Genomic DNA, 10,913 nt, shown 5'->3' with positions numbered 1-10,913 from the left:
TTCTTTCAGGAGCTCTGTATGAGTTTGATGCAGTTGCTCCGTCCTGAGTAGCATGTGGTGTATATATATATATATATGTGACTATTTTTTTTATAAAGATTTTTTTTCAGACAAAGTCGAGAGAAAGGGCGCGGATTTCAGAAGGATTTGCATTTTGAGAGATGGGGGTATTTCTTGCGGTACTTTAGAGGCACCTCATTATCTCTGGAGTGAGTGAGTGAGGGGAGGCAGAATGAGGGAGGCATTTATCCATGTGTGTGTGTGCTGCAGTCCGCTCCGGAGCTTGTCCAGGGCTCCATGCTTTTGGCACGATCGAGCACTCAGGATTTTTTCATTATTCACCATGCGTGCTCTGCACTTGGACAGCGATTTCCTCCGTGATTACGTGTGGCGCGTCTCCCTGCGGGAAAGCTCCCCCGTGGAGAGGTCCTGATGGGTTTGGGCCTTACTTGAATTTCCCAGCTTATTATGTGTCTGCACTGCGCGCTAACGCAGTTCCTCAGCAGCCAGCTCCGCTTCCAGCAGCAGCAGCACAAAGAGCTGGCTCTGCTGCCGAGCCGACCAGCCGCACGGCGGTCATGGCACCAAGCTCGCCCCGCTCGCCGGCACCCCGGTGAACATCACCCGCGCACTCGGACCACGGGCAGCCCCGCTATTTCTATGTGTGCGGCTAACGGAGGAGGATCGGGACACTCTCCGGGCAGGGAAAACAAGGGGCGCCCCGCACCCTCTTTAGATTTCTGGCTAAACAGGTGATCCCCCCCCCCCCCCCCCAAAACCACCCACCCCCGTCAAAAAAAAAACACGCCAAGTTTGTTGTTGTGCAGAGAGTTAAAGCGTCAGCTTGACGGGGTTTTTGTTTTGTTTTCACTTTTTGCACCCCCCTCCCACCCTCGCCTCCTCGTTTTTATTGTTGCTGAGAATTTTAGTCCTCGAGATCGCCGGTGACTTTGGTGGGTGGGGGTGGTGGGGGGTGGGAGGTTGGCTTTGCTCGGAAGGAAGGTGGAGGTTAATGCAAGTGGATTTCGTGCAACGCTAGGAAAGAAAAGGGGGCTGGCGGCGCATATTTTTTAAAATCGAGTTTTAGTTAAGAGAAATAGGAAGCCCCCCCCCCCCCCCTCCTCCCTTAAATAATCACTTCTAGGCTTCGTGTGGGCTGGCTGGATCCCGCAACCGAATCCACCAGTTGCAAAGAAGTTGGTTGTGTGTGTTGGAGAGAAGAGGTGGGGGGGAAAAAATTAAAGAGGGAGAGGAGAGCATTTTGTATCTTATTTTTAAAAAAGAAATCACGACTGAAATCTAGTTTTAGCACCACCGTGAACAAAAAAAAAAAGTAGGAAGGAGACGTCACACGTAGTCCACTCCGAGAGGTTGAAGTTGCCGCATTGCAACGGGCAGGAGGGAGAGAGAGAAAAAGGAAAGAGCACGGAGCAAACAAAAAAAAATAATTGATGTTTGGAGCTCCAGTCACTGCCCCGGACCGCGGCGCCCAGAGAGAGCAGATTCTTTCAGCAGAGTGAAGGACTGGACATGTCCAGACGCAAACAGTCTAAGCCTCGGGCTGTTAAAGGTGAGCCTTTCCATGAGGGGTTTTTGTTTTTGTGGGGGTCGGGACAATGATGCTTTTTTTTTTTTCCCCCCACCTCTTTATTTCTTCAAAAAAAGCGGGAAGGGTTGCAGAGACGGACTTTTCCGCGCGTGCGGCGCGCTTCTCTCCGCTGGCGCCCAGGCGGAGACTGGAGGCTGCGCGCCGCCAACTGCCCATCAATGGGGGCGGTGTGGAGGCGGGCACGCGGCCAGGGCGGGGCGCGAGGCGCGAAGCACAGGTGCTGCTGCCCGTTCTGATTGTGGAATCCCGGCCGGCGGTGGGGTGGATTTCTATTTGGGTGGGGGGAGGGGGAGGGGGAGGGGGCAGGCAGGTTGACCATTCCCACGCGCGCTGGAAGGATGGGTGAATTCAAATATTTGAAAATAAAACGAAGTCAGCACGTAAGTGGCCCCGGCGGGAGGCGTGTTCAATTGGCATCGGTTGTGAGACCCTGGGCACACTTGTACCTACCTGTGCGGTGGTTACTGCCCCCAGCTTTTACACTGGCATGTAGTAAGAGATGTGCCACTTGCACACTGTATTGGGATGTGGGCACTCTACCCCCACATGGTATTAATTAACCACCAAGCAGATCAACAGCTGAAATTAACCTATGATATCCCTTCATGCACAGATGTAATCACCTCCCTTCCATTTATGTCTTCTGTGTAAGGCAGTTTAGAATCTTTGCAAGAACCACCGAGTGTAATTTCAAAGTAAGTTGCTAGCCCAGACGTGCTGGTGAGCTGGAGAAGCAAAATAGACAGTTGGGTGATTCATAATCATCATTATGGGGTGGCACAGTGGTTGGCACTGATGCATCACCGCACCAGGGACCCGGGTTCAATTCTGGCCTTGAGTGACTGAAGTTTGCACTTTCTCCCCAGGTGGGTTTCCTCCCACAGTCCGAAGATGTGCAGGTTCGGTGGATTGGCCATGATTAAATTGCCCCTTAGTGTTCAGGGATATACAGGTTAGGTGGGGTTACGGGGATAGGGCACTCTTTCCGAGGGTCGGTGCACACTCAGTGGGCCGAATGGCCTCCTTCTGCACTAGAGATTCTGCACTGTAGAGATTCTATGATCATCCAATTTGTTAAAATGAGAATATCTTGAGCTCACTATATTGTTCCCATGACTTTTTCCATCTGATTTCAAGTGATGGAAAATTGCAGACACTGCCTGTAATTTTCCAATATGCTGCTGTTGGTATGCGTGACTCCTCATTACTGCAAATGGAAAATTTAACCTATAATTTTTCCCTGCTCTTTTTTCTGTTATTTGTTTATGGGATGTGAGTGATGTTGGCAAAGTCACTTTTTGTTGCCTATTCCGAGTTGCCATGAGAAGGTTGTCGTGGGCCACAGCCTCCTTGGACCACTGCAATCTATGTGGAGATGATGCTCCCATGATGGTTTTGGGTGGGGTATACCAGGATTTTAATTCAACGAAAATGAGAGTATGGTGATATTTTTCTCCTGAATTCAGAATTTGCAATACATTTAATGTCATATTGATAATCCACAAAGAGTGTACCTTGGATACTCTCACCAAGAGATTTAAGAACATGCAAATTTATTTCATAATCTAATCAGAGTAATACATAAAAAGATTTGGGGCTTGATTCAGAAAGCTACATGACCATATAACGCATCAGCCTAGAGGTTGAATGTTTTACAGTTGTTTTGATTCCAAGATTAGATTATTTGCATTGTGTTCATTGAATTTTTCATGTATAATGTGTGTCTACTCCATATAATCGCTGAAGGGTTAAATTTATGTCATTGGTCCACAAAAACATTGGCATATATTGCACTGAAATAAATATTGCACCTGTAGAATTTATGTTAAAAGTCAAGCCAGTAAATTTAAAGAGCATAGCTTATGTGGTTTAAAACTGTTAAATAGTAATTAGGTTACAATTCTCGTTAACATTTTAAAATAGTTAAATATTAATACTATTACATTAAATTAAAATAGCATTACTTTAATTTATGGTCTTTGATATATTTGAAAGCATTCCAGAATCTTAGAGCAGTACAAATCATGGCTTGCACGATTATTTATTTGTACTATCACTGATTTAATAACTGCAATATAGGAAAATGATATTGTATACTTAAATGAAATAAATAAAACATTCAAATTAACTCTTTCATTGCAGTAGTGAAGTACAAATGTCCAGGTATATTGTACACCTTAATTCTGTTCTTTACATCTGGATTGGTCCCATACAATGGGACATTACCCTGAAACAGTACTTGGAGAGTACAGTTGATATCAGGTTTGTATTCTGGAAGCAAGTGAGATATGTAGCTTGTGTGTACTTCATTAAGGACACAGTCTGTGATGCTCCTAGATGGGCCAATTCACATTGCATGGAGTAAAGCTCCAGTGTGGTGTCCATGTGTTTAAAAGTTTTTGTGCTTTCTTGGAGCTTGTGCGCACTTGCACTCTCATAACATTTAAGGCTAAGTGATCCTGTCCATTTTTCAGGATAATTTAACTGCTGGCTTTTCATAAATGTGTTAGTTTGAGTCTGAGCCAGATACTAGGTGGCTGCAATCAATTATGTAGCTACCCATCGCAATTCAGTATAAATGCAGTCCAAGCGCCTTATGCAGACCAATAGGTCTTGGCTCAAACTAAATGATTTGGGCAGTCCCAGGCTTACTAGCTTAGTCAACAAAAGGGGATTTATTTCAGAAATGGTCTGAGGATGGAGGAAGATATATGTGAAATGATTCAAATATGGGTCTTTTGATACTTGCCAGCTGCTTATGCACATAGATTTATATTACATAAACATTTGTGACCGTTAAGCGAACTTGTCATCTCGCTTTGGTATTGCAGCACTTGATATTTGTGGCACACTGGTGATTACGTGACTCATTACTAAAAGAGAACAAAACTCTGGGGGGAAGTACCTTCAAATCAGGCTGGTGGAACTGAACTTTTAAAAATAATAATATAATAATCTTTGTCAAAGGCTTACATTAACACTAATGACGTTACTGTGAAAATCCCCTCATCGCCACATTCCGGTGTCTGTTTGGGTACACAGAGGGAGAATTCAGAATGTCCAAATTACCTAACAGCACGTCTTTCGGGACTTGTGGGAGGAAACCGGAGGACCCGGAGGAAACCCGTGCAGACTGTACACAGACAGTGACCCAAGCCTGGAATCGAACCTGGGACCCTGGAGCTATGAAGCAACAGTGCTAACCAGTCTCATCACTCTCAGTCCAAGGAATAAATTAGTTTAGCTATCAGTTGCCAGATCTGTCTCAGCCAATGAAGCAAAATTACTAGAAGCTAAACCTTCCAAAGGTAAACTCCTGCCCTCGCCTCAAACCTGTGCCTATCTCTAAATTCTTTATTATTCCCCCATCTTTGAACTGATCTTGCCATAAAACTCATCTGATGTAGCGGCCGGGGTCAGCATGGGTAAGACCCACATTTGAATCATTTCACATATATCTTCATCCTCACAGACCACTTCTGAAATAAATCCCCTTTTGTTGACTAAGCTAGTAAGCCTGGGACTGCCCAAATCATTTAATTTGAACCAAGGTCTGCATAAGGCGCTTGGACTGCATTTATACTGAATTGCGATGGGTAGCTACATAATTGATTGCAGCCACCCAGTATCTGGCTCAGACTCAAACTTACACATTTATGAAAAGCCAGCAGTTAAATTATCCTGAAAAATGGACAGGAACACTTAGCCTTAAATGTTATGAGAGTGCAAGTGCGCACAAGCTCCAAGAAAGCACAAAAACTTTTAAACACATGGACACCACACTGGAGCTTTACTGAAGTGTAATGGGGGGTAAATGAGTGCTAAATTGGTGCTTGGCCCGGGAGGGGGGTTGGGATTGGAAGATTGAGGGGGGGATGGGGTGCTGCTTTGCTGACTGAAGGGGAGCCAATTGTTGGGGACGGATGGAGAGTCGGGTTGGGGGGCCTTTGGTGGGAGGGCTGGCGCGAGCGGGGGGGCGCGGGCACGTGGCTGGCCGAAAAAGGGAGATGGCTCGGGAGGGGGGGGGGGGGGGTCAACCCCCAGTCCAGGCTGATCACGTGGAATGTGAGGGGTCTGAATGGGCCGGTCAAGAGCGCCCGCGTGTTCGCGCATTTAAAGGGATTGAAGGCGGACGTGGCCATGCTGCAGGAGACGCACTTCAAACTCGCTGACCAACTGAGGTAAAGGAGGGGATGGGTGGGCCAGGTGTTCCACTCGGAGCTAGACTCCAAGACCAGAGGGGTGGCAATTCTGGTTAGTAGAGGGGTGGCAATTCTGGTTAGTAAACGGGTGGCATTTGAGGCAGGGAACATTGTGGCGGACAAGGGGGGCAGGTACATAATGGTGAGTGGCAAGCTGCAGGGGCCCCGGTGGTGTTAGTGAACGTTTATGCCCCGAACTGGGATGATGTGGAATTGGTGGGGGGGGGGATCTTTAATACTGTCTTGGATCCGGCGCTGGAGCGGTCTAAGTCCAGGTCGGGAAAGAGACCGGCGGCGGCCAGGACCCTGTGGGAGATCATGGATCAGATAGGGGGCGTGGACCCGTGGAGATTTGCGCGGCCAAGGGCGAAGGAGTTCTCCTTTTTCTCCCACGTCAACAAAGTCTACTCGCGGATTGACTTTTTTCTGTTGAGCAGGGCGTTAATCCCGTGGGTGGAGGCGGTCAAGTATTCGGCCATTGCGGTCTCGGACTATGCCCCGCACTGGGTGGACTTGCGACTGGGGGCGGAGCGAGGGCAGCGCCCTCTCTGGAGACTGGATGTGGGGCTGCTGGCGGATGAAGAGGTGTGTGGTTGGATAAGGAGGAGCATTCAAAACTATGTGATAACAAATGACACAGGGGAAGTAACAGCAACAACGGTTTGGGAGGCTATGAAAGCGGTCATCAGAGGGGAGTTAATTTCTATTAGGTCCCACAGAGAGAAGTGGGAGAGGCTGGTGGGAGAGATACTTAGGTAGACAGGAAGTGCGCGGAGGCCCCCGAGGGGGGCTGCTAAAGGAGCACCGGAGATTGCAGGCGGAGTTTGATTTGCTGACCACTGGGAAGGCGGAGGCACAGTTGAGGAAAGTGAAAGGGGCAGTCTACGAATATGGGGAGAAAGCAAGTAGGATGCTGGCGCACAACTTCGCAGGAGAGGCGGCCAGGGAGATCGGGGAAGTTAGGGATAAGGAAGGTAATACGGTGTTGGGCCCAGAGAAGATCAATGAAGTCTTCACGGGGTTTTATGGTAAGCTGTACGAGTCAGAACCCCTGAGGGGAGGGGAAGGGATGAAGCAATTTTTGGATCAATTGAGGTTCCCAAGGGTGGACGAAGATCTGGTGGAGGGACTGGGGGCCCCGATTGAGTTGGAGGAGATAGTTAAGGGCCTAGCAAGTATGCAGTCGGGCAAGGCCCCGGGTCCAGACGGCTTCCCTGTAGAATTTTATAAGAAGTTCTAGCTACTGAGCCCACTCCTGTTAAGAACCTTTAACGAGGCAAAGGAGAGAGGAACCCTCCCCCTGACGATGTCGCAGGCATTGATCTCGCTCATTTTGAAGAGGGAGAAGGATCCGCTTCAATGTGGGTCCTATAGGCCGATATCACTCCTGGACGTGGATGCCAAACTGCTGGCAAAAAGATTGGCTACCAGAATAGAGGACTGTGTCCTGGGAGTGATTGAGGAGGACCAGACTGGTTTCGTCAAGGGCAGGCAATTGAACACAAATGTGAGGAGGCTCCTGAATATTATTATGATGCCCTCGGAGGGAGGGGATGCAGAAATAGTGGCTGCAATGGATGCAGATAAGGCCTTTGACAGGGTGGAGTGGGAGTACCTGTGGGAAGTGTTAGGTAGGTTTGGATTCGGGGAGGGATTCATAGGGTGGGTCAAGCTACTGTATCAGGTCCCCGTAGCAAGTGTATCCACGAACCGGCTGAGGTCGGAGTATTTTAGGCTGCACCGAGGGACGAGGCAGGGGTGCCCCCTATGCCCGCTACTATTTGCCCTGGCAATTGAGCCGTTGGCCATAGCGCTGAGGACTTCAAGGAACTGGAGGGGGCTGGTCTGGGGGTGGAGGAGCACCGGGTTTCCCTCTACGCAGCCGACCTACTATTGTATATTTCGGACCCGTTAGAGGGGATGGGGGAGGTCATGCGGATCATAAGGGACTTTGGGAGCTTCTCTGGGTACAAGTTGAACGTGGGGAACAAACAGTGAGCTGCTTGTAATCCACGCGAGGGGTCAGGAGGAGAGAGTGGGAGAGCTCCTGCTCAAGATGGTGGAGAGGTGCTTTCGTTACCTAGGTATACAGGTGGCTAGGAACTGGGATGCTCTACACGGGCTCAATTTATCTGGGCGTGTAGAGCAGATGGAGGGAGACTTTAAAAGGTGGGACATGCTCCCGCTTTCCCTGGCGGGAAGGGTGCAGACTGTGAAGATGACGGTTCTCCCCAGATTCCCGTTTGTTTTTCAGTGCCTCCCCATCATCTTCATCCCCAAATCCTTCTTCAAGCGGGTGAACAGGATTATCACGGGATTTGTGTGGGCAATCAAGACCCCGCGAGCTAAAAGACTGGTTTTGGAGCGGGGGGGGGGCACGGTTGCACTGCCAAACCTTTGTAGCTACTATTGGGCGGCTAATGTGGCCATGATTAGGAAATGGGTAACGGAGGAGGGGGTGGCTAGAGGCAGGGTCATGCAAAGGCACCAGCCTGGGGGCACTAGTAACGGCACCGCTGCCGGCACGATACACCACGAGCCCGGTGGTGACGGCGGCACTGAAGGTCTGGGGCCAGTGGAGAAGGCACAGGAACAACCATAGATTTGCTCCGGGCAATATAGATGGAGGGTTTCAATGCTGGTATAGGGCAGGCATTAGAAGGATGGGAGACCTGTTTATAGACGGGACTTTCCCTAGCTTGAAGGCTCTGGAGGAGAAGTTCAGCCTGCCCCTGGGAAATGCCTTCAGATACCTCCAAGTTCGTGACTTTCTCAAAAAACAGGTGGGGACATTTCCGCGCTACCCCCTTGAAAGATACAGGACAGGGTGTTGTCTGGCATCTGGATAGGAGAGGGGAAGGTGTCGGAAGGGCAAGTCGGAGGAGGAGCTAGGCGAGGAGCTAAATGAGGGCCTGTGGGCTGATGCCCTAGGCAGGGTGAACTCTTCCGCTTCGTGTGCCAGGCTCAGTTTAAGGTGGTACACCAGGCTAGCATGACGAGGGCGAGAATGAGCAAGTTCTTTGGGGTGGAGGGCAGGTGCGCGAGGTGTTCAGGGAGTCCGACGAACCATGTCCATATGTTTTGGGCATGCCCGGCGCTTAAAGAATTCTGGCAGGGTTCGCGAGGGCTATGTCCAGGATTTTGGACATGCGGGTGAAGCCGAGTCCAACAATAGCGATCTTTGGGGTGTCAGAGGATCCGGGAGTGCAGGAAGCGAAAGAGGCCGAGGTGTTGACCTTTGCCTCCCTGGTAGCCCGGAGACGGATCTTGTTAATGTGGAGAGACTCTAAACCCCTGAGTGTGGAGACCTGGGTGAGCGACATGGCTGGTTCCTCAGCCTGGAGCAAATAAAGTTTGCCTTGGGACCGTCCTTGCTGGAGTTGTCCCGGCGTTGGCAGCCTTTCCATGACTTTCTAGGGGAGCGGTAAAATGTCAGCAGCAGCATTCGGGGGGCAGGGGGGCTCAGGTGGGGGAATTGTCTCTTTAATGTATATTTTCACCTAGTTTTGTTAAATATTTCTTGTTTATTTTTCTGTTATGTAAAAATTCTGGTTGAAAAAAGCTTTAATAAAAACAATTAAAAAAAAAAAAACCCTCACCTGATGTCCCTTTGATCCCATTTCCACTAAACTGCTGTCACACAGCTATCGCTCCAAGACCCAGTGCTGGCTGACATTAAAAACTGTTCCTTCCCCTCACGTATTGTTCCTTTTCATTGGGTACTGTATCCTTCCTTTCAAAACTCCCATCTTTACTCTCTCAAAAACAAGCCCTCAATCCCTCTATCCTTGCAACTAGCCATCTCCAACCTTCTTTCCCCTTCAGAGTCCTTGAATGTGTTTGAACATGTGCCCTATTGTCCAGCAGCTCCACCGTTGAATCTTTCCAATCCGGTTTCCACCCCTGTCACAGCCCTGAATTGACCTAATAAACGTAATGATGGTTTTCCGATGTGTTGTCCGTCTGACATCTGTACCTCTTTGCAGCATGTCAATCCCACCATCTAGCCTATTCCTTTACCCATGTAAAAATACATATACCTGCATATACTAAGAATATTGCTGATTTCTCATCTTCCTTCTAGCTTAGTGGCATTGCTGTCACTTGGCTCCACTCTTAGCTAATCAGTTGTAGCATCTCGAACAGTGGCTTATTGTCCTATTTTTGTGGGCAGCATGGTGGCGCAGTGCTGCTCACGGCGCCGAGGTCCCAGGTTTGATCCCGAGCCTGGGTTATTGTCCGTGTTGAGTTTGCACATTCTCCCCATGTTTGCATGGGTTTCACCCCCACAACCCAAAAATGTGCAGGGTAGGTGGATTGGCCACGCTAAATTGCCCCTTAATTGGACAAAATGAATTGGATACTTTAAATTTATAAAAACAAAATCTTCCTATTCCTGCATTATTGCCTCTAGTTCATCAAGGATCTATTCTGTGCCCCTCGTTTTTTCCTCATCTACGTACTGACAATTGCTACCATTATCCAAAAATGTAGCATCAGGTTCTATACAAATGGCTGTCAACACTCTCTCCATCACCTCCCTTTATTCCTTTTACCTCTGCTTTCAGCTTGCTTACCCATCAACCAGTATTTGACGAAGTGCAATTTCCTTCGTTTGGCTTTGGTCTTCCTACAAACCCTCTTTCATTGCGACTGATTTCATGCCCTCTTACAGTTGGAAGGCTAACTTCAGTCACGTGTTCTAGACTTTACCTGCTTTAGTTTAACTATATAGTCTGTTGGACCTTAACTTAGGCTTCCAACCTCATATCTTGTGTATCACAAAGACTGTGTATTCCCATTTCTGACCCCTGAGCATTTTCTTCTAAAATCCTCTGCCTTGTCATTGTTAGTCCAAAGATGTGCTGGTTAGGTGGATGGGCCACGCTAAATTGCTGCTTTCTGTCCAAAGATGTGCAGGTTGGGGGGTTGTGTGCTGGGGGGGTGGGGGGGTGGGGGTTCTAGGAAGGGTACTCGGGTCGGTGCAGACTCTATTCTGCACTGTAGAGATTCTGGGCTGCATTCTCTGCTGGCACGACACTCTGTTTTGCCGACAGCCCGGGTGTTTCGTGATGGAGTGGGGCTGCCCCACAATGGGAAAC

The 10,913-nt window shown here is 48.9% G+C and overlaps 1 protein-coding gene across 3 annotated transcripts in view; it reads left to right on the top strand.

The window, feature by feature from the left end:
* Positions 1 to 260: 260 nt before the first annotated feature.
* Positions 261 to 10,913, top strand: part of znf423 (zinc finger protein 423) — a 512,581-nt gene continuing 501,928 nt past the window's right edge. For 2 of the 3 annotated variants that reach the window (XM_072518217.1, XM_072518215.1), the window contains exon 1: positions 262 to 1,570. In XM_072518217.1, coding sequence (XP_072374318.1) covers positions 1,531 to 1,570 — 40 coding nt within the window. In that variant the 5' untranslated portion in view covers positions 262 to 1,530. Of the gene's footprint in view, positions 1,571 to 10,913 lie in introns of all 3 variants that reach the window. The other variant, XM_072518216.1, reaches the window with a different exon arrangement.

The sequence above is a fragment of the Scyliorhinus torazame genome, chromosome 10, assembly GCF_047496885.1.
Source record: "Scyliorhinus torazame isolate Kashiwa2021f chromosome 10, sScyTor2.1, whole genome shotgun sequence".
NCBI lineage: Eukaryota > Metazoa > Chordata > Chondrichthyes > Carcharhiniformes > Scyliorhinidae > Scyliorhinus > Scyliorhinus torazame.
The sequence above is the reverse complement of the archived record's forward strand: the minus strand, read 5'-3'. Positions and strand labels throughout refer to the sequence as shown.